Source organism: Castor canadensis, chromosome 6 (assembly GCF_047511655.1).
Source record: "Castor canadensis chromosome 6, mCasCan1.hap1v2, whole genome shotgun sequence".
NCBI classification, from domain to species: Eukaryota; Metazoa; Chordata; class Mammalia; order Rodentia; family Castoridae; genus Castor; species Castor canadensis.
Window position 1 is genome coordinate 33,498,098 of NC_133391.1, and position 24,325 is coordinate 33,522,422.

At 35.8% G+C, this 24,325-nt stretch overlaps 1 protein-coding gene across 3 annotated transcripts; it reads left to right on the top strand.

The window, feature by feature from the left end:
* Positions 1–1,777: 1,777 nt before the first annotated feature.
* Positions 1,778–23,960, top strand: Clec1a (C-type lectin domain family 1 member A). 3 transcript variants are annotated; one of them, XM_074076069.1, is made up of 6 exons: positions 1,778–2,510; positions 12,494–12,592; positions 14,484–14,660; positions 18,885–19,036; positions 21,012–21,078; positions 22,030–22,168. In XM_074076069.1, the coding sequence occupies exons 1-5, from the start codon at positions 2,396–2,398 to the stop codon at positions 21,051–21,053; spliced, it is 585 nt and encodes a 194-aa protein (XP_073932170.1). In that variant the 5' UTR covers positions 1,778–2,395; the 3' UTR covers positions 21,054–21,078; positions 22,030–22,168. The 3 variants fall into 3 exon arrangements, with proteins under 3 accessions (XP_073932170.1, XP_020011737.1, XP_020011738.1); XM_020156148.2 differs by having other exon boundaries at positions 1,789–2,510; positions 20,960–21,078; positions 22,030–23,960; XM_020156149.2 differs by having other exon boundaries at positions 2,370–2,510; positions 14,434–14,660; positions 20,960–21,078; positions 22,030–23,960.
* The last annotated feature ends 365 nt before the right edge of the window (positions 23,961–24,325 follow it).

A 24,325-nucleotide genomic window follows, 5' to 3' on the forward strand; every position in this document is an offset into this window, starting at 1 on the left:
TATATTTCTAGTTGGGATTTCTATATTATTGGAGAGGCATTTGTAGATTTCTCATGTTGATTAATACATATTCAGAAATTGTGCTAAATTCACTGAATTATTCACTTGAAGGCAGTTAATTTGGGTTATGCCTTAATTACCAAACTGTTTATCAATGAAATTTCACCTGTAACTCATATGCCTGTGTGTAACAATCACTGTAGACTTCTCTTCTTTTTTCTTGTTCCACTCAGAATGCTGGCTTCCCTGAGGTTTCTCAGTCATACCAGACATGCTTTCCTCTCAAGGTCTTTGTGATTGTTTTCTTACTGAATGATTCTTAGCAAGATAGATGTGGGACCTATTGTCTCACTTCCTCCAAGTTTGTATAAAATATCACCATCTGAATATATGAGGCTTACTATTCATACTTTATTTAAAATTACCAACCCTCCTTCCTTTGTGTTCTTGATGTCCATTACTCTCTATATATTTGCTCAAATTTTATTGTAGTATAATATAGTTTGCTGTTTACTTACAGATCATTTTTGTATATCATCTGTCCTTCTCTAAGGGACACAGTCTCTATAAGAACAGAAAGTTTTGCTTTCCATCAATGTATCCATGAATCTGAAAATAGTATGTACTATATAGCAGATGTTCGACAAATATTTCTGTTTTCTTGAAATAATAAGAATTTAAGAAAATGTGATATAAATGTTAGCGAAGATTGCTTGTCAAAAATTATTGAGGATTTATTTGAATAAACAAAGCTTGGGAAATAATTCTAATTGCTATTTCACTACAATTAAGGACATCTTCATACACATTTTTTTCTGGGTCCAACTGTTGTAATTTTGAACATTCCATCTTTCTTAATATTTCATTCTCACATTTGCTTTACTTACCATGATCATCAAAATTATTATTGCCTTCTCATCTTCTATATCACTCTCTAATATTATCCAATGAAAATAGATAAATAATTTTTGATTTTCTACTTTTATAAGTAATTTAATGAAAAGGTCTCTTTATTTTTTTTTAATTTAGAATAATCCGATGAACAATACACAGCTTCAAACACTTATGAATTCACAACATATACTTCCTGATAGAACTCTATGTGTTCTGGCTACCCCAACTCAAGCAATGTACATACTTTTTTATATTTAGCATACTTGATTTATCCCAGCAATCACTTATCTAGGAAATCTTGGTGGAGTAATATTATGTAGTGTTCATGTAATATTTCAGATAATATTATATATTAAGTTTAGCTGGTTGAGATCTACTTTCTGCCATGTGGTGATACAGCATTCCTCCCCTCCAGGGGATACAGCCCTCATCAGATGACTGAACCTGCCAGCATCTTGATACCAGACTTCCCAGCCTCCAGAACTATGAGAAACAAATTTTTCTTGTTTACAGATTACCCAATCTCAGGTATTCTGCTGTTGCAACACAAACAGATTGGTAAGTAATAAAATTATACTGTACTGATTCAGTAAGAATTTTTGCACATTACACACTTCTTATTTTCTTTCTTAGTTTAAGAAATTTAGGCCAGGTATGGTGTTACATACCTGCAATTTCAGATACTTGGGAGGCAGAGGTAGGAGGATCATGGTCTAAGATCAGCCCCATGCAAAAAAACACAAGACTCTATGGAAAAACAAACTAAAAAGCAGACTGGGCATGTGGCTCAAGTAGTGCAAAGACCATTGAGTTGACCATAGGAGAGCTTTTTAAAACTAACTCTATCCCTAGCCAGAGTTACTTTACTTTGAACAAATCACTTCACCTAGGTAGATTTCAATTTCCCTTTGTGAAAAATTATAGAATCAGTTGGATGCCTGAAGAGGTCTCTTATGCTGACATTCCTGTATTGGTACTGTGCACTCTGCCCTCGGAGACATGAAGAGACTAGGTCCTAGTCTCAGCTCTTTCCGCAAAGGCACAGGTGGTTCCTCTTAACCTAAGTGACTCAGTGCATGTAGGATGGTAAGAAACCAGGTTTTATGTTTCCCCTTTCTGATTATCATTCCTTAGGGTCTGAAGGTCCCACTGGTGCTATTGCAAGGTCTTGCTATCTTTACACTGCAGTTTTGTAAGATGTGCAAGCAGGTTAACAAGAGAGGTCTGAGAAGGGCAATTGGTTCAATAACTGTTTGGGGTCCACCCAGACAGAAAACACATGCTATTTTCCCAGCCTGACCAACTTGGCATTCAGAGTACAAGCTCACTGGGGAGGGGCTGGGCTGCTCCAGGCAGGAACTGGAGTCAGAGGTTTCCCCTGCTGTTTGCTGAGAGGACATTAGGAATGCTTTCAGCGCCTACTTCCTGACCTATCTCTCTGTAGTCAGGCAGCTTGGGGGCAATCTGACCACATCTTACCCTCAGCCCTTCAGGGACCAGGATGCAGGCCAAGTACAGCAGCTCAAGGGACATGCTGAATGATGATGGGGACACCTCCATGAGCCTGAATTCTCTATCCTTGTCCACCACCCGGCAGCGAGAGCACTGGCACACAGGTACTCTTGTCTCCTGGAGGCCCAGTGGACCAGAGCCCTTGAGAAAGGCGGGAGAACAGACACCTGTCCTGAGCTAAGCAAAGTGCAGGGAATCTTTTCATCGTTTGTAATTTCCTCAATTTACGTCCCACAGATACAAACATGTAAGCTTAGTATATCCTTAGGTGCCTGCTTTTTTGAAATTCTATTGCTAGCATCGTAGTTTGAAGTGAATGTGTATGGCCTTTTCTGAATAGGAATAGCATATGAAGTTGAAATTGTATGTACGGTAAAGCAATGTCCCTATCCTTTCCACTCTTCCCCTGAAGACCAAATCAAGTTTGTTGTTGTTTTGATTGGTCATCTATGTTCTGATTTGGAAATTTAGATTAATGAGAGCTACCTTTTTCTATGTTTGAACATGTGTTAAGAGGGAGATTTCTAAGTGGACCAATTAACCTTGATATTTTGTTTTAATGATTCTGCATCTTGAAGCTGTAAGCCCTTGGGCAAGTCATGTTAACATTAGGAGTGAAATGAAGGCTGATTAAATCAAATGCTGCCTAATGTGTCCCTTTAGCACTGAAATTCTGTGGTTCAGTAATCTAAATTGAAGCCTCAGGTTCAGTTGTACCCAATTCCTATTCCATTTTGCTCTATTGATCTGAGAATATTGTTGAGCAGATCAAATCAGGTTAAGAAAATATTTAATTTAGTTGCATTAGCTTCCACCTTATCATTCTGTTTATAATTATTCATCCTATGATGTAGTAGTAATAGTAATGCATTTTTTTTCCCCAGTTTCATTCATTTCCATAATTCACACACGTAGAGAAGGGGCTTACCTCCTTGGCCACTGAGCCAGTCAAAACCAGAAGTATGACTTAGTTCTTCTAGTGCAAAGGCCTCACATGGTGGAATAGATAAGACCAGGTTCTAGATTCAATTGCCAGGTATGCCACTTACCATCTGAGTGACCTTGTACAAGTTGCTTAAGTATTCTGGGAGCTCAGGTTCATTATTTATAAAACATTAATGATAGTAGACATGTATTCAGTGCTAATGTTGTACCTGGCATTGCTTTAAGCACTTTGTATACATCAATTCATATTAACTTAAACAAATATTAAATAACAAAAGCCTCCTTATGAGGTGGCTATGAGTGTTAAGAACTAGTAAACAATGCAAAGCACTTGGTATATCATAGGTGCTCCAAAAATGTAAGTTTCCTTTCAGCATTCCATTCCTTGAGACTTCCTAATGTGTTCTGTTGAACTTTTTTTGTGACAGTCTCCATCAGAGAAACTGGTACCTGTATCTTAACACGTGCTTCCCTGTCTGACCATATCCAGACTTTCTTCACCTCTGTAAATCAGGATGCACAGTTTTTCATTGCTCCCTTCCATTTTCCTTTTTCAAATAACTTTTAGTTTTTTTTTTTTTTAATTTTCCTCCATTTAACCTTTACATTCACTTTCTGTTCATAAATGATCCAACCTGAGACCTAGCTTTTTGTTTTTCAACTAAACTATCCAGTAAGCTGTTAGGGGATTTCCAGCTTCCTTGACCTGAAGTTAAGAGGCAACAGGAGAGATGTCAGTTTCTGCAGCCACAGGATATGTGTAATAGGAGATGAAATGCTTTCTTCCTCCGGCAAATCTTACAAAGAATCAGCTCTTAAGCCCATGTTTTTGAGTGGTCTGTGTATAACTTCACTTTTCACCTTTGACTTGAGAAGGATTAATGACTACATAAATGGGAACAGTGTGTTCAAATAAGTTCTGTCAAGGTTGAAGGGTGGAGAGGGAGGTGGGGGCAGGATAAAACACAGCAATGTTTTGGCAAGCCCTTTGTAAGAAATGGAAATTGGAACAGTAGGAGTGGAAGTTATAAACAGTGTCTTGGAGGCAAACATCTGGAAATAGTTGCCCTTGCCCACACCTATGATATCTTGTTTCCATCTTCTTATAATAATTCAATAGTTACAGGAATGCTGCTCTTAAAAGCCTAATTATTCCTTAGGAAAATATATCTGATATAATTTTGCTGTTCAAAATAACAGCAAAAATTATTTGGATAATATTTTGGTAATGCAGAGGATTCAAATTCAACATAAAACTGTGGCAAAATTATGAATATGCAATTTTTACTTTTTTCTTTAGAATTATCAAAAGTTAAAGAAATCATACATTTTCCAAATTTTCTGAACATAGTAATAATGCCAGTTGAGAAGAGAGAAAGCAAAAAAGAAAGAAAAACTCTCACACATGCTTTCTACAAACTTATGTTTGGGGTCCTCCTATATCAAGCCTGTTGCAAAAAACTGAGGATATAATGTAAAATATGACATTACCCAAGCTTCTGAGGAAGCTTAAAGTCTTATGCCATTCTCAACTCAGCTCTAAGTTACTAGTACACTATAGTGGGAACATGTAATGTGACAGGTGAGAGTTCGGCCATTTCTATCTAGTGGCCGTAGAAGAGACCAGGAAAGACTTAGAAGAAGTGTCCATCACTTTAGGGTGATTTTAAGATGTTCCATATGATATGGATTCAAGAGCAGGGATATTTGAGACTGGGGCCACCCCAGGGAGAGAGACAAAAGCCAGGAAAGCCAGAGAGAATTTAAGTAACTTTGAATTTTTGGAGACTGTACATTATGTCTGAGGTGTAGAGCTGGAGGAGGGGGTATAGCAAGAGGAAGGTCTGGAAAGTTAAGCAGAGTCTTTTAGGCCATACTGAGATGTTTTAGTTCTATTCAGTGCTTAAAATGAGACCAAAGAAGGATTTAAATTATGTGTTTTTACTTTGATCATCTAAGCTTCAAATGGAAGGATAGACACAAGGAGTTTAGAACTGACGATCCAACACCCAGTGTTTTCACTAGTCCAAGCACAAGATGAAAATCCTAAACTGCTGCAGCATAGTAAGAAGGGGGAAGAGAAATCAGACATGAGAGGCATAGAGGAGAAAGAGCTTAAAGAATTGAGGTTGATGTGTATGTCAATGGAAAATTGAGACTTGTTGAAACTATTCCGGAATGGAAGGAGGGGAGGTGAATTCAAGTATGACATACTTATAAGAACATTCATAAATGCTACAATGCACCCCCAGCACAACAATTAAAAACAATAAAAATTTTAAAAAAGAATTGAGTTTAGTTACATGTGAGAAAACAAAGGGACATGAGTTGTGGGTTGAGTGAGTTCTGTCAGATGTGGATGATGCTGCCATTAGCTGAGACAGAAACTGCAGGAAGGACAGAGTTTGAGGTGCTGGTAGGAGGAGAGGTATGTGCTTGGAATTACCCAACAACACTTTTATTTGAAGGATGTGGCTTCAGGGTAAGAATTCAGAGCTACATATACGCAGGTAAAGTATTGAAATGCTGAATAAAATAAAATAAAAAAATACAAAAGTATTTAAGTAATTAACAAAATAGTAATAGAAATTTACAGAAGTGAGTGAGATCATTGAGGGTTGGATGGTAAAGTGAAAAGAGAAGAGAGCAAGAGAACAGACCACCAAGGAGAGAAACCTGGGGAACTCCTGAGGGGCAGAAAAGTGAGATTCCGATGAGAGCTGCCAGGAACGTAGGAATCTGGGAAAAACTAGGAGGTCAGGAGACAATAAACTCAAAAGTAATGCAAAAGTTAATGACAATGACCAAAACCTTTAAAAATAGCAAACTTGCAGAATGTATTATTTTAGCAATGAGGAGAAAAATAGAGTATTGGTTATTTTTGATAGCAGTGCTTTGAAAAGTAACTGATGGTGAAGTAGTAAAACTACTTTTTTTCTTTCTTCTTTTTCTTTTGTAGCAGTATAAAATGTTTTTGATGAGGTATTACAGGATTGAGTGAGCACTTTCAAAGAATTTTTTTGTGTGTGTGACTGGAGTTTGAACTCAGGGCTTCGCTCTGGCAAAGCAGGCACTCTTCTACTTGAGCCACAACCCCAGTCCATTTTGCTCTGGTTATTTTGGAAATGTGGTCTGGAGAACTATTTTGCACAGACTGGCTTTGAATTGAGCTTCTTGGTCTCAATCTCCCAAATAGCTAGAATTACAGATGTAATCCTAGGTGCTCTGCTTTTAAATTCACATTTTAAAGTGTGAGAAATTCTAACCCCAGTGAAGACTGAAAAGATTTCAGAAAGATAACTTCACATCATCATGGTTAAGGAGAGAATGAAATGATAGATGAAGATTCCTTGGGAAAATGACAACATTTTGTTCTTTATGGGTAAATAAAACTCCACTGTGCATATAAACCACATTTTCTTTATCCATTCTTCTATAGACAGACATCTAGGTGGATTCCAAGGCTTGACTACTGTGAGTGAAAATCACCATGTGAAGTGAAATAAGCAGACTCAGAAAGACAAATACAGCATGTTTTATATTGTATGAGGAATATAATAATAACAAGTAGAGAGGGTCTATTTGGGAAGAAGAAGACCAGTGGGGAGGGGGAGAAGATAAGAGAGGGTACTACAAGGGTAATATGATCAAAGTACATTACACACTGTATGAAAATATCATGGTGAAACCCATTAAAATATACAAAAAAGTAAGAGACTGAAAAAAGAAACATTCCCACTGAATACTGAATCAGTTCTCTTATCAAAAGAATATGAAAAAGTACTTTAGCTAAAAACACTTAAAAATGCATTCAGTAATGAATCAAAGTCCTACTTTTTCCCTACTCATCTCAAACAAAATATTGCATTTCCTCCAGCTTTTTAGTTTCATTTCCTCAACTCTAACACAAATCCTTGTAGAGGCATGGTATAATCACATCTCACTGATTCCACAAATGTTTAAAACAAACCCACTAAATACTAAACATCTGATAAGCATTGAGGAGGCCCTGTTTTTGAGGTGCTTGGGAAAGCAGAAAGAATAATATGATCTATAGTTATAATACAGTATCATTTAGAGCTATTGAATATATGTCAGACATCACAGAAGTCACACAGGAGTGCCTGAGCTGTGTTTAGTTTTTCACATTCTGAGAGAAGGTGGCAGTTGCTCTGGGACTGTGAGGCTCAGCCAGTCCAGGTTTTCCAGGCAAAGCAAGATTGAGCACTGGATGCAAGATTGAGCACTTCCATTCTGAATGTCACCATGGGAAGATAGCAGTAGAGGGACAAGAAGGAGCCTGGTGCACAGGTCAGGGAGGCAATGTATTCAGGAATTAAATTTAGACAGACAAGGATTCAGAGGGAAAAGAGGAGGTGCTACTTTTAGGCTAGGTTTTTGCTCAGGATAATGTTAGAAACTGTGACAGAGCTTGGCATGAGGGTTCAGGGAGGACTGCTCAGCTAAGGATGATAAATCCTCAAAGGAAAAAAGTAGGCCAGACAGCTTTGGACAAATGGAGCTAAGAAGGGTAGGATGAGGAGCCTAACAAAGCATGCTAAGAAATTTGGACTAAAGAGAGATGGTTCTAAGCTCACATCTGTCATACCAGATATTCAGGAGGCAGAGATTGGGAAGATGGTGGATCAAGGTCAGCCCAGGCAAAAAGTTAACGAAACTTTAGAAAGTCCATCTTGCTGGTAAAGTGGAGAATTATTCTTTAAGTAGTCACAACTGAGATATTTCATGATTTAGAAGTGAGAAGTTATAAGCACTAAAATACTGTGATCTGTCTTATGGGACTGCCATATAAGGAGAAATATTAGTGTGAAAAACTGGGAGGATAGTAAAATGATTAAGAATTCTCAGCTCTGAAATCTGTGTGCTGGAGCAGGATTTCAAGCTCCATTGCTTACTAGCTGTGTAAACCTTTTGCAGGTCAACTCATTGGTAATTCAATTTTCTTACCCAAATAAAGGTTAAAAATAGTTGCCCTCTTGAATAATTTTTGACAGCTTCCAATGAAATGCAACATGATATGTGACATGTTCAGTAACTATTATTAGTGGTAGATGTGTGTTCTTGAGTATAGTGTCTAACCTGTCCCCTAGATCTCAGCTTCCAATCTATAAAATGGGATAATAATCCCTATAATAGAGGATATTTGTTGGAATAGATAAAGTAATTCATGTAAGTCATTTATGTCAGTAATTCAGGAAATTGTAACAACTTTCATTAATAGTAATATTTTTAAATTATGTTCCAGTAAATAAGACCCATTTATTCATATATAACATTGACAGTAAAATTTTGCTTAAGATGCAAAATATAATTGAATTTCTAATTATTAAGAATTAGAACCTCAGTGATATTCTGAAAATCATTCATATAGTTTTATATGTAAACTCTTTTTACATAACAAGAAGGATGGCACCCATTTACATTTAGAGAGAATGGAAATAGAAAATACTTAAAATAGGTGCATAAGGAAATCTTAATTTTACTGAGCATGGAAAACTGACCTCAATCACTGAATGGAAACCGATTTCCACCAAAATGCTTCTATGTGTTATAGGTGCGAATTAAGAAATTAAAGTGAAATTGCTGAAAAGACAACGCAAATTAAAAAACATATCCAAAAGTCAGATATAAACTAGCAATATTCCATCTTTCAAAAGTGTTAAATGTACAGTGATCTGAAAAGATCAGTGTTCTTTGAAATATTATGTCCATTACCACCAATTTTGGCCACATTTCTCCATGATTCCTGCTTTGCCAGAAAGTATACAAAGTGCAGTATGAAGTAGTACAAAATAATCCTAGCCCTGCCACAAATTTGGGATATGACTTTATGTGAATTATTTAAACTCTCTGTTTCCTTTCTAGTTTCTAAGACCCTGTGCATTTTAGGGGAATATTCTCAGAATACATTTGGTAATGTCGGTAGAATTTCTTATAGGCCCTGGGTTTAGAGGAGGGTAAGGGTTTTCTTCTTTGATGCCTAATGAAGATGACTGATCAAGTATGACAACCCTTTTCATCCACCATTTCCCCTAACAACAAAGACCTTTGAATTCAACACTTGAACCTGGCACTGTAGCCTTTTATAGTATGGATACAGGAAAGGGGTTTTTGTTTTCTATATATATCTTATTACTCATAGGGATGTTTTTATAATTCGTTGGCCTGTCCGCACCTCTTTTTAAACATGCTTCAGGAGACAGCATATGGATTCACTTCCAAAAACATAAAACCAGAAGAATGCCAAGCCAAACTCAAATACTTCCAGCTAGTTTATTTTTGTGAAATCTCTCTCTCTCTCTCTCTCTCTCTCTTTCTCTCTCAAGGCTGGGGTGGTCCCTAGAGAGAGACCTCAGCATAATTAGGAATACTTGGGATAGAATTCAGGAACATTAGACTCACAGTTAGAAGAAAAACACCTAGAGGGAAAATAACATCAAAGAAAAAGTGACTTTCAAGTTCACCATCATCCCATGATGGAAGCTTGGTTTCTGAGGTAATAACCGTAACTTGGGTAGAAACTGCCTAGGGTAGGTTTTCTTTGGGCCTTTCATTAAAATGAGGGTTTTATGAATGTTGAGGGGGAGAGAGAGAAGGAGGATTTCTGAATGTAAAAATATGATCAGGAAAAGATGATTCCTTTTAAAACTTTGATTCTTAGCAAAACATTTTTTCCTTAATGAAACTTCAACAAGGTTCATTCAGCTGGGATGTGGCCCAAGTGGTAGAGTGCCTGCCTCACAAGCAAGAAGCCCTGAATTCAAACATTCATACCACCTAAAAAGGAGAAAATTTTATATAATGTACTTTTCATGGATGTAATTACTATTAAATGATGTTCTAATATCTAAAGTCCAGTCTCTCACTTCACAGTCAGGATTTAAGTTCACTCTTTTTGGTTCTTTGGGCAGAAAACAAACAGTTCTTTTGTCCCCAGTATTCTGAAAGGGAAAGCAGATAATGAAGGTGATAAATAATTTAATTGATTTCCATAGTTCTTCTCCTTTACCTTCTTATTTCTAATTTTGACCAGGGAAATGTTAACACCAAAAAGAAAAAAGATTTTTTATTTTATGCCTTTGAGAGTTATATTCATATAAATAGGTTCAAATAGGGGTAGCCAGGAATATGCAAGAGGTATTTACATAGAATAGACATGTTTATTCATTCATTCAAAATTACTTGGGCCATTTCAACTAGCTGCTTGTCTATAATAGTGGCTGAATAGACAATATTTTCCAAGAAGGAGCTTACTTTCTCTTGGGGTAAGACAGACACAAACCAAAAGAAATGAGTAAGAGAAAAAAATCCAAGCTACTATGGAGGTAGGTCCACCTATGTTCTTGTCCCTCTGGAAGCTAGGACCACCCACATGATCAAAGTTCTTGCCAAATATTGAACTTTAAAAATATTTAAGTTTTAGAGAGGATGTTTGACCTGACCAATATTCTGTCTCTTTTATATTCTGCTGATCTGAAGTACTTTTAAGAGAAAACCATTCTTTTCCAGAAAACTGCAGACTAAATCACATAGGCCAGTAATTGGAGAAACAGAAGGAAATAAATTTTCCATATTTGTTCATGATGCATGTTCACATATAGAAACCAGTATGATGTATTAAGCTGACTTTGTCTTCTGATAGACATATCACTAAAAAGTCAGGAGATTTTGAAAATCAACCAGCAAAATTTAACATTAGATACTCCTCTCTGCCTTTGTAAACTTATATAATTTATGAAATATTAACTTTTCACTATTCTATTCTGACTTTATTTAAACATTCAAATATTTATTCAGCCCCTATGTCACAGGTTCTGTGTTCAGTTCTGGAAGTACAGTAGTGAACAAGATAGATAAGATTGTTCTTTAATGGAATATGCATATGAGGGGAGGGAGATGGACTAAAACAAACATAAGTCATGAAAATGTTACCTGATATGTTTATTAAACACACATATATGTATAACACAGTGAGTGTTATGCTGGGGATGGACTGAGGGACTACTCCCAAGGATGTGACATTTAAACTGAAAGCAGGAGAGCAGAAAGTAGCCTTCAAATAATCTAAGGACTGACTGATGCAGAGACAGAAGCAGGACAAACTTGACTGCACCAAGGACAAAACAGAAAATACTGTGAGTAGATCATTTAAGCAAGGGAAGAATATTTCAGAAAAAGAATAAAAAAAGCTGAGCTTGGTGATTCATATCTGTAATTCCCCTACTCAGATCAGAGGGTGAAAGTGTCACTCTCCCGTTTTATATTTTAATTATAATGTTAGATGCTACCTGCACCAGAAGGAAGTGATCCTTGTCAGACAACTGCAACCATTTAGACCTAGATAGAGGACCTCACCAGGTGATGGCTTTCCCTGTGACTTACAGTGAAACTTTTGTAATTATTTGTCCAATTTATGGGAGTGGAGACAAGGAAAAGTTGTTGGATATACTTTTCCTTTTCTTCTAAACTGGTGCAAAATTTGAAACAGTTTGATCCCTCATTGAGAAGTTGATGATCATAGTTTTTTATAATCTGTTTTGGGAGGTATAAATCATATAAGTAAATAAACAACATTCTTACAAAAGAGGGGCTTCCAACAAAGAAACCCCAATGACACACAATAAAATGATCATTTCTTATTACAGATAACACACCTTGCTTTTTAGGAGAAACTTAAAATGGAACATGGGGGAGCAAGTTTTGCAGAAGTCAGAACAAACTAATTTCATTTTCCCTGATGGGTTGAAAAGTTCCTTAGCAAGGATCAGGGAGTCTCAGACTCTGTGTCAGACATTTCCAGGAGAGTCTTTTTAGAATTTTGACAAGCAGAAGGTTATAAAGACAGCCATATAAAAATGTGGTAATGCATCTGTGATTCAATGCAAGTAGGACCCGGGGAAAGGGTAGAAAGAGGTGGGATTTGTGAAGGAATCTAACTATGGTAGGTGGGACTTCTTTGGACCTTGTGACCAAAGAGGACAAAGGGTAAGTTACCTAGCTCTGACTACCTTTGTTCTACATATTTGTCCTGTCCAGAACCAGCTCCTTGCATTTTCTGACTGCTGGCTTAGATCCAAGAGGAGGAAAAAATCAAGGCTTGCTTTCTCTTTGTTCCCTGCAGAGCATGGAACCCCCTCTTCAGCATGGCGCCCAGTGGCCCTGACACTGCTGACTTTGTGTGTGATGCTGCTGATTGGACTGACAGCCCTGGGCCTTGTGTGTAAGTCTGGGCTCTGCCTTGGGGATAATTCTGTCTCTAAGGTCAGTCTAGGAGGAGAAAACATTGTTATGGATTTTTCTACTTTAATTCTGGAGTGTGGGGCTAATTCAGTGTTCCTCCTTCCAAAAGCCACTGTAGAAATGACAAGTCATAGAAGTATTAAAATAAAATCATCACTTGCCAACTAGAATTAAACACTTGTTTGAGAGTAGAAGGATTTTGTCTAAGTATTCATATTTAAAACCATCATTTATTAAGACATACAGGCTTCATCCCTTTCAGATACCACAAGTGTAGAGCAGCAGTAATTTCTGCTCTTACTCTGCATGACCCAATGAGCTAGTGCAAGAGGAAGAGAGTTTTATCTCTATGCTTATACTAATACAAGGAAAGTAGATAAGGTACTTAATAATTGATATTTGTCAAAAAGCCTTGGAAATTATAGCCACTTTGCAAAAACTTGTCAGAAAAGGTAGAATGCCTGCACAAAAGTCTTATGTGTTCCTTCCTTCCTTCCTTCCTTTCTTCCATTTCTTTTGGCAGTACTGAGGTTTGAACTCAGGACATCATGCTTGCTAGATAGGCACTATACCTAGATAGGTTGAGTCATGCCCCAGCCTAAAAGTCTTTAAATTTTAAAGTAGAAATGGGTAAATTTGCCTCATTAGGTTAAGACCTTACAGCTAGTCATATTTCCTAAACAGTTAAAGAAAGTGATTCAAGGCAAAAGATAACATAGAAGAGCAGATTTTTATGTCAGGAATGGGGTTTTTATAGGAAATGTTAAAACTTATGAAATTAATTTAAAAATGAAGATGGTTTCTTCCAACTTCTAAATTTTCATTTCTTTTTGACATAACTACTGCTTTGCAATCACCATTCTTCTTAAGAATCTAAGCAACTCTGATGACTCAGGAGGGATTTCACTAGATTTAGAAAACTAAAATTCAAAGCTTTATTGAAATTTTCTAGTTAAGTGACATTAAGGAAGTTGCTTGTTCTTACTGATCACAGTTGCACATCCATGAAAGCATGGAAGTCATAATTGAATGAGCAACAATATCCGGCGTATTTCCAATACTGAATATAGTGATCAATAGAGAGATAGATTTATGGTTTTAGATTAAGTAATAGTTTGAGTGTGTATAAAAGTATTTTAAAGGCTTACAGCTGTGATACTTGAGAGACTGAAATCAGGAGGATCACAGTTTGAGGACAGCCTCGGCAAAATACTTCAGAAGATCCTCATCTCCAAAATAACCAGAGCAAAATGGACTGGAGATGTGGCTCAAGTGCAGATCACCTGATTTGCAAGCATGAAGTCCTGAGTTCAAAAATTCCAGTCCCACTGAAACAAACAAAAGAAACATAAACACTCCCATCAGTATTTGTTGAGCAGTTTGAGAATTTACTTCAGAAGTTAGGAACTGCTATTTTGGCTCCATATTTTCAGACAGACTGAGAGAAATTAATTTGCCTGAGGTAACACAATTTATCATGTGTGTAATGAAGCCTAAACTTGAGAGCTTGTTTGGAGCAAAGCACAGCTTAATTGAGTACCAAGAATGGGAAGAAGAGTCCTGTATAGGGGAAGGTTGTCCTCTTTTACCCAGGGCTCACAGCTTCCAAAGGGATACACATGGAGTGGTGAGGGAGGAAGGGACACCCAACTAGCCAGTGAGATTAGTGGAATCAACCCTGGAGATCAATGGAGGGACAGATGTCACAGCCAGATCACCCTCACATCCAAGTCCAAACGTGAATATATCAATGTGAGGACTCACAGTCTGACATCTTAAACAATATCTTTTTTTCTTTTTTTTTTTTGTATTTCCTGTAAGTGATAGAAATAAAGAAAAAAACTCCTGTCTGACTTGGTCACTTGGATTAGTTTTTCAGTTCTACCAGCTCTCCAATACTCAGCAAGACAACATCTCTCAGAAGGAAGAAATGTTGGGGAATCTCTCTCTACAGCTGCAGTCTCTCCAAGTCCAGAACAGGAAGCTTGCAGAAACTCTGCAGCATGTGGCTGAAAAACTCTGCCGTGAGCTCCATAACAAAAGTGAGGGTAAGCATACTCTTATCACATTTCCCTGTGTATCTTTTAATCTAGAGCTGGATTTCCCAGCAAGGTGACAGGGAACCACAGTTTCTTTAACTAGTTTTCTTGCAAATGTGATAAAGAGTTTGGACTTCAGGATCATGACCAATAATGTTAAGTTGGTAGCTGATGCATGCCTGTATTACAGTGTACCAAGGTGTTCTTCAAATGCAGACATTTAAAACAATGAAAATAATTAACTTGTAATAACTACAGTGACACTACAAGTAAACAAAATATAGGCTCATGCCTCAATTTAACTTGGCACATGTTACAAATTCACCGTCATTAAGAAGTTAATAAAGTTACTATAATTCTCAGATTCTAAGGATCATCTAAGGATCAGTTTGTAGATAGCATAAATTAAATCATAGTTGTTCTGATCCAGTATGACTTGGCTTGGTACCAAAAATATGAATTTTAATAATGACCATAGACAACGCCAATGCCAGATGAGCCATACTTTTATAAAGAAAATAACACTGAAGAAGTCTAAAAGCATGACAGTCTCTCTCTCTCTCTCTCTCTCTCTCTCTCTCTCTCTCTCTCTCTCTCTCTGTTTCTTACTATTCTCCTGTTCTTTCTGGGTTTCATGATAGCCTGCTTCATTCAAGTCATCTCTCTCTTCCACTCTCTTTATCATGCATGAATAGCTAGCAACCTACATTTTCATGTCTTCATTTTTTATTTATCTTTTTGGAGCTCTAAAGTAGGATGAAGTCTGTTTATCTTCCACACACAGAGCACTTCCTACCAGAAACAGACACCCCCTGATTATGTCAATACTCAGTAAACAACATCAATAGGCAAACCTCCACCTCTTTAAGAGATTCTTTCCCACATGACCAATGACTTCACTGGCCATAATTGTCTATCTTTTCTTACTTTTTTTCTCACAGCCCGAACTTTTCTGTGTTGGATGCTGAATTATCAAAATGATAATTCAAGTTTTTGTGAAACCAATGGTGTCTGAAATTTTCATCTAGCTGTATAAAAACCAAATAAATAGAAAATCTATGTAAATAAACCAAACTTAGTTTAAGTATAAAATTGACATATAAAATTAAGAACCAGGAACAAATGCTGTCTTAGGAGTTGGATACATAAGAAATAAGGTCTGGGCTACATACAGAAACTTACTTACATTTCTGTGCCCAGAGTCCAGGAAAATAAAGAAAACACAGAAACTGAAAGGACTATAAAAAAAGATGATCTGACTTTTTGGAGATGAGATATTTTCATGTATTTATAAAACTGAAGTGCTTCATTGATCACAAACAACTGTATCTGTCATTTTATGTCATAGACAGGTAGGAAACTTATAGGTAAAGAGAGTTCACAGAAAGCACATACATTCAGTTTAAAAATGCTTTAGTATTTTCAATTTTCCTAGTTGTGCACTCCATGAGCACAACATTTTAAAGCAGCCCATTTTCAGTGCACACATTAATCTGACCCAAAGTATATATTTCTTCTGAAATATATTTTGCATGTATTAGTGTCCATTCATGTGTGTGTCTGTCCAGGGGAATAAAATAATGTATTTGGAAAATTATATAGGTAAAGTGATATCTCTACCTCTATCTCTTTAGTTGCCTGATGTCTCTACCCATTTCACTTAGGCCCCTAGACTTTACTCTTTCTCCTTTTAATATAATTATTCCTATTTCTTCATATACATTCAATGAAATTACATCAATTACCATAGAAATATGGAACTTTATTAGTACATAAAGTACCCAGAGGTGCTCATTTGTGAGTATTACAGATATGTAAGAAAACATAATTTGGAAGGAGAATAAGGTGTTAACTGTATCAGTAGTTCAATAGTAATGGTTTATGTCTACAGAAACCATAGCAGATGTTATAATAAATTGAGATTCTTCTTCCTCCTGAGCCCAGATGCAGCTTCATAATTTTTTTTCAGCAGAGCATTACATTACCTCCTTCCTTCCCTCCCTCCTCCCTCTATCCCTCCCTCCACCCCTAATAGCAATGATCACAGTTCAAACAAATATGTGTACAGTAATGATCTAGTGAGGGTAATTAGCATCATCATCTCTGCAAATATTAATTATTTCCTATGTATTTGGAAACTTCATACTCTTCAACTTGTTTTGAAATATATCACAGATTGTTGTAGATTACCTAAAGCTATTAGAATACCAGAAACATTTTTTTCTCTTTAACTGTGTTTTTGTATTCTTTATCTAACTTCTAGCCTTCCTCCTGCCTCTTCTCTTGCCCAGTGTACAGTGACACCATTCCACTCAATTCTTCTAAGAGACCATTTTTTTAGTTTCCATAAATGAGTGAGAACATACTGTATTTGTCTTCTTGTGCCTGGTTTATTTCACTTAACATGATGTCTTCCATTTCTTTACACTGTGATACACATGACAGGATTTCATTGTTTTTTTATGGCTGAATAATATCCATTGCATGAACATATTTCATTTTCTTCACCCATTTATCTCTTCAGGGACTGACTCTTGACTTGATTCCATTTCTTGACTATTGTGAATTATGCTTCATAAACATGGGAGTGCAGATAACTCTTTAATATCATGATTTGATTTCCTTTAGGTTTATGCTCAGGAGTGTGATTACTAGATTATATGTTAGCCCTATTTTTAGGTTTTTGAGGATTTTCCACACTGTTTTCCATAGTGGCCATACTACTTTTCATTTTCATCAACCATGTATGAGTTCCCTTTTCTTTGTATCTTTCTCTGTTATTTATTACTTTTTTTATATTTTGGATAATAGCATTCTAACTAAGTAGGGTAAAACGATATCTCATTGTGGTTTTGATTTACATGTCTCTGATGATTAGTGATAATGGGCATTTTTCATATACTTTTTGACCATTTGTATGTCTTTTTTGAAAAGTATCTATTTATATCACTTGCCCTTTTAAAATTGTATTATTTGTCTACTTGGTTGGTGTTGAGTTTCTCATATTTTTTTTGTCTAATGAATAGGTTGCAAACATCTTATTCCATTATGAGTGTTGTTTCTTCACTTGGTTGTTTGTTTGCTATGCAGAAGCCACTTACATCCCATTTGTCTATTTTTACATTTGTTGCTTGTGCTTTTGGGTTCATGCTCATTGCCTACACTAAGGTTGTGTACTGTTTCCCCTGTATTTTCTTCTAGGACAGTTAGTTTTTGTTTTTATATTCATGTCTTTGATCTATTTTGAGTCAATTTTTGTGCATGGTAAGAAATACAGGTCTGGTTTCATCCTTTTGCAAATGTATTCTAGTTTTCCCAGCACCGTTTACTGAAGAGACTGTCCTCTCTCCAATATATGTTTTTGACATCTTCGTTAAAAAAAAAAAAATCAGTTGACTATAGGCACGTGGTCTAATGACTGGATTTTTAATTTTATTCCATTTGACTATTCAGATTTAGGCATGTTAACAGTTTGACACTAATTTTTTAATATACTGAAACCATTATGGAGATGATTAAATTTCCTACCACAACACACATCCACAAGAGATTCTGTTGCAGAATCTGCTTCTCAAAGACTGAAGGCCAGGTATCTTTGTAGACCTAAAACCATGACTCTCAGGAGCTAACTCCCATGTATGCAACCAGAACCTGTGTGGTCCATCTTACCCTCAACCTGTGCATGTACTTCTCTGGCTTGAATGCCTATCATGTTTTCTGACACATTTAAATTAACTTCATGTTTGTCTCAAGTATTTTTTTCTAAAATTTTATTTTTGTTTAGAGTGAGAAAAGAAATCGTCTCATAATGGTTTATGTTGTAATGTAAAAAAATCCCTTTACTATTAAATAAGATATTTTAAGAAAGATAATTATAGATTCTACCTTTCTTGAATAAAATTCATTTTGAGTTTCTAAACATAAGAACAGCCTTATGAAATTGAATATTCTCTCCAGGACTGAATTGTGTAGCAAAAGACAAGGAAGTTCCAATCATTTATTGCTAGGTTTCACTACAGTGTCTCTTTTTAATTTCTACTGTATACTCAGCACCAACTATAATTCCTGCCTGCAGGAGGTGTTTGGTATAATTTATATTTATCATTGCCTAGAGAATTAAATATCTAAGAGAAAAAAGGAATCAATTCTTTCTTGAGACATCAAATACTATATCATTTTATGAAAAGAAACAACAGACCAGGTAGAAAATAACTTATAAATTTTTTCCCCAAGGACATAAGTGCAGCCCTTGTCCAGAAAAATGGAAGTGGCATGGGGACAAATGTTACCAATTCTATAAAGAAAGCAAAAGCTGGCAAGGCTGTGAATATTTCTGCATTGCTGAGAACTCCACCATGCTGAGGATAAACACACAGGAAGTGCTGGTAAGGTTCTGAGGCTTCTCAATATTTGAAGGATTCTCAGGAAGAAGCCTTAAAAGATTAAGACAAAAAATTCTAAGGAGGTAGGAATATTGGTCCACAATTTTCCCACTTACTTCAAGCAAGGCCTAAGTCTTATCTCTATTGCTTTTCATGATTCCGTGTTCTTTATCAATTTACTTCCCCCATATAAATACAAGAAATAGCTGCCATTTTAATCAGGGATCAAATGCAGAATGTCTTGTCTTACCTCTTTCAGTTTGGTAGGAAGGGAAAAATATTGATGCAATATCAGAAAAATGATAACAACACTGCATGCCCTTCCATTATGAGTGACGAAGTTTTAAATGAAAAAATATTCAATTAAATCATTACCATAATCTGCAAATAATACGTTGCCTTCCAGAAGACTGGCCAAGGCAAATATGGGAATAAATCTGTAAGTGGGTGCACATTGGGTTAGTACATGCAATTAAAGTACACTATTAAAATAGTGCAGTTATTTCCCTTTCCCTAATGTTCATTATTGCTCCTGAATTGAATTCCTCCATCAGTGTTATTATTACTTACATTGTTTCTCTAGAATTTAGCTGAGGTCTGGTGCAGAGCTGATTATCAATAATTAAGTGATCAGATCCCTCTACAGTTTCTTAGCATCCTTGTAGTTACATGTTAGTTTCTACCCACTCCTTAAAATCTATGGAAATGAATCTTTGTAATACTTATCACTACCAAAATAAGGTTTTTATCCTTTCTTTTTGCTCAATTTATGCATAAAGCAGGGCAAATTGTTTTACTAATACAATGTATATAGGCCTGAATCCTCTTAATTTTTCTTATTCTCTTTGGTTTCACTGCCCCCAGTCCATACTGAAGACTCAGGTATATAATTGAATTATAAGTACTGGTAGGAAATTTTGTTGTGAAAGCCTATGTAGTTATTTCTGTTATCTATTTCTTACATTTCTATGTATCACTTTCATATGATTTATTTTCAGAGTTTTTAATTTGAAAAGAATTCTATTTATTTGCAAACAATATTTTTAAACACAGCTCTTTTCACATGTTTATTGTTTTGTGATACCCTCACTTTCTTTCCAATAAACCCTTGTTGAATTCACATGTAAAAATGATTATTCAAAGACTTGAGATAATGATTGCTAAGACAAAGCATTGCCCTTTATAAAGCTCATAGTATAGTAGAAAGAAAGGATATAAAAATGGAAATGTAATAAATACAGGTAATTTCTATGTTAAAATATTAAGGGTATAGCATAAGAGTGATAGAAGAGAGTAAATAACATTCAAATTTCAATAGAAGAGGAATTGTCATGTATGTTACTCTGTGTGTGTGTTATGGAAATTTTGAAATTACTCTTCTTCCTCTTCCCACTTTGATACATAGTCTGAATCCTTCTTTTATTTGTTTTTCATTGAGAGTAGGTTCATAATTGTCTCCTTATTACCATTTGTTTCCTAGATGTTTGGAAAGGTTACTTCCTCATTCCTATACTTTTCCTTCTAAATTCTTCCATTTTCTAGAATCATTTCACATGTCTTTATAAATGCTCCTCCTGCATTTTTATACCAATCTTAGTACTTACTCTTGTATCTTAAAAGTAATGGGTCACTTTTAAATCTTAGTTGATGTGATTCTTGGTTATAGAAAATCAGAATGTATTCCATATTTGCTAAGACAAAATATCCTATATATCAATGTGTCAATTCCATACTTCACAAATTTCCTAAGGACCTCATAACATTTTTTTTTTTTAATTCTTAAGTCTACTACTATCTATGGGAGGATCACCTTCAGGAGGTAGGACTCATGTTGTTCTCCTATGAGAACCACTCTGGCCCTGCATATCTCTGCATGGACATGTCGCAACACCCTTAATGTTAAAGGGTTTCTTGTGTCTTTCACAGGAGTTTGCCATGCCTCAGAGCTACTCTCAGTTTTTCTACTCTTATTGGACAGGACTGTCCCGCAATGGGAGTGGCAAGGCCTGGCTATGGATAGATGGATCACCTTACTCCTTTCAATTGTAAGTCTTCAGAACATTTTGTGGGAAAGGCATATAATAGGGATATTAATGGGATTTCAACAGTTTGGTCAGAAAGCATTAATCAACATCTGCTTTGTCCTGGATACTGTGTTTACAGTAGGATGTCTAGAGAAGTATGAAACAGTGCTTGCTTTTGAATGGCTTGTTAAATGGTGAGGCAGGCAGATACATAGCATTAGTAAAATATCAGAGACAGTTCTCTGGCTATTTTCAAAAATGTGTGTCTACAAAGAGAAAGAGAAAGAGAGAGAGAGAGAGAGAGAGAGAGAATTTTTTATATATGAATACAAGAGCCCAGGCTGTAGTGGTTGCCTAAAGTCACATAACTGTCCATAATCAGAGACAGGGTAAAACCATAGATTCCTTGGATTCTGTACAGTGAAATAGAGAGCACATCTTTAAAAACACACTTACTGAAAATAGATTTGCTGACAATATAAGCAGACGGTTATAAAACCACAGTTTTACTTATAATGGGACATTTATGCATAGAATTCTTTGACATAAGGAAATATACCTTCTGTACCAAAGTTTATTACATTGAAAGCCCAATTTGAACAGATACCTTTCTTCCCTATATAATGTAAAACATTTATTCTCCCAAGAGACGGGACATATTAATATAATAATTTATATTTAATAGTTAACAGAGTCATAGAAGGTAGATTTAAAAAATCAGTAAGACCATAACATAAATTTGAATTAGAATGTGTCTTTGTTGTAGTTAGAAATTGTTTTTGCTGTTTTGTGTGACTTGCTGCTTCTAAGAATGACAACTGAAAATGAAGTGACCCCATCTTCCCAGTTACACTCATTCTGAGTATATATTTTATGATTTTATTACCATGGAAAGGATTCTCTTATACTTTATGGGTGCTTAATATTTCATTATACATACAAACTCTAACTAAATTAGCTTTTTTTTTAAAGGTTTGAGATTATAATAGATGTCAACAGCCTAAGAAACAGAGACTGTGTGACTATCCTCAATGGAAAGGCTTTCTCAAAGGACTGCAGAGAACTGAGACGCTGTGCGTGTGAGAGGATGGCGGGAAGAGTGGAACCTGAGAGGCTTAAGTAGCCTTCCTGAAGCATTCAATGGGGGAACTGTGGAGCTTCAACTATCAGCAAGAGTGTTGAGCCAAGTGAGGCCAGTGCAAAGGACCTCACATGAGACCTTGAAAAATGGAAATCGATCAGGAATGGCAGTAGAAGAAGGGTTCTCATGCTTCCTGTTCAAGATCACCAACACTTCTGAATTTGGATCATGCATGTATTTACCAAAGAAGTCTTATTCATGGACATCAACCAACCCCAGAAATCCATAGAGTTGTTACTGCTCTTCTTGACTTAAGAGACAACTTTCTAGTTTTCTTCCTTAACAGCATCTGACAGTGTCTCCTTGTTTCCATGTTTTGTTTTGTTTTTTTTTTTCATCCTTGGAGAAGTGATAAACTTACCAAAGTAGAGGAATTTAATTTAATTTAATCCTTTGCCCAACCAGTCAGGAAATCTAGAAGAAATTTAGCAAGCTTTCCCTACCCTGTACTGCTAAATATACAACTAGTTCTTTTTATTTGTTTCACATTTTTTTGTGTTTTCCCAGATTCCCAATAAGGACTCCAACTATGGAGTCTATGACCAGATTTCCAACTGATTATAATTCTCTTTATGAGACTCTTAACTTCATACAAACAAATCTCTCCATGCCTAGTAAGACTCTAATGATTGCCTCTCTTCCCTAAGGATTTCTCCCAGGGAAGAAAGGGTCTCAGCTCAGTTCCACTTCACAATCATTGCCCCTAATGCTCCCTTCAGAGAGACTGAAGAACAGGAAAATCTCTCTTATGTGCACTTGAAATAGTTTAGCTTCAGTTCTGACTTCTTTCTACTTGATCTATGTTTGTCTTTCAGGTACTGAAGATTTAATAATAATAAATGTAATAATGTGAAGTGTGTGTAGTTTTAGAATAGATTTGTGATATGGGGAAAATTCAGCTAGGGAATGCTTTTCACAAAGTGATAACAGTCATTGTTTGATTGCTTGTGCCTTGAGAATTTGTAGGAACTCTAAGCATATTGATTATGTGATTATATGAGAAAAAATAAGTCTTTGAAATACATGTTGCCTTCAAGAGGATGATTAATAGTTCCAGTGAAATGTTTTGAGGCAAAGTCATAACATCAATGCATGGTCAATGAGCAATCTAAGTTGCAGTAGACCACATGATTTCCAATCAGGCCATGGAAAGTGAAAGAGACTGTGATATTCACTCACCAGACTCTTGACCAGACATACTATATGCCCAACCACAATAGAAGTCTTTGCAAATAACATCCTCACATAATTGTCTTTATTGGTTACACATAAATCAATTTTAGGGGCTTAACATTAGAAGGGCTCATCCATTATAAATCTTTAATGTTTCATCAGTGAAAATTGGGGCCTCTCAGTTATATTTCCTGCAAACACCAATCTCATTGTGAAGTTACATTAAGTTAGCAATCATATAACAAAAAATAAATCTGCGTTCACTTTCATAAGACCTCATTTTGATAAGATTGTCACTTAACACTACCAAAGATTCTTCCTTGAGAAGTTTTCTTTTCATTTTCTTCTGATTAGCTAGGAAATTGCTTCAATGTTGAATGAATTTTGTGTTGGTTCATTGTGTCATGCAAAGAGATGTGCATTTGTGGACAGAAAGTGAGGGTTTTAGACGTCTTATTCTGACTTACTAATTAGGCAAATCACTTTACTTAGTGGAGATTATTTCATTAAGTGTAAAGTGGAAATATTTATAATTTCTTCAGGACATTACTGTGGTTAAAATGAAATAAATATGAAATTGGTTTCATAATCTAAGTTGTGATAAAAATATAAGGGAAATTAAGGAAATATTAAAATATTGATTCATTTTTAAATATAGGGAAGCATGAACATACAAAAATAGCCATCCTTGAAGATTCATATTCATGAACAAGTTATATAGGAGCACCTATACTGGGGAGCTGGGGATATCCTCAAATATTTTCTATGGTTAAAGTGGATGTTCAATGAAAGTGGCTAGTAAAATAGGCTCATAACAAGAAATGAGGACTAGGCTTGTTGTGAAGCAATTGTTAGTTAAAACTTACTATTGCAGAAAGAAAATACTATTAACATGGAAAGTCAACAATTATGGATTCAACTGTAAAAGAGGGGCATAACACTCATTTATGTTTT

Coding starts and splice junctions, on each gene's coding strand:
- Clec1a (XM_020156148.2), top strand. CDS start 2,396: ATGCAGGCCAAGTACAGCAGCTCAAGGGACATGCTGAATGATGATGGG. Junction 19,037..20,959: donor TAAACACACAGGAAGTGCTG/GTAAGGTTCTGA, acceptor TGTCTTTCACAG/GAGTTTGCCATGCCTCAGAG. Junction 21,079..22,029: donor TCACCTTACTCCTTTCAATT/GTAAGTCTTCAG, acceptor TTTTTTTTAAAG/GTTTGAGATTATAATAGATG.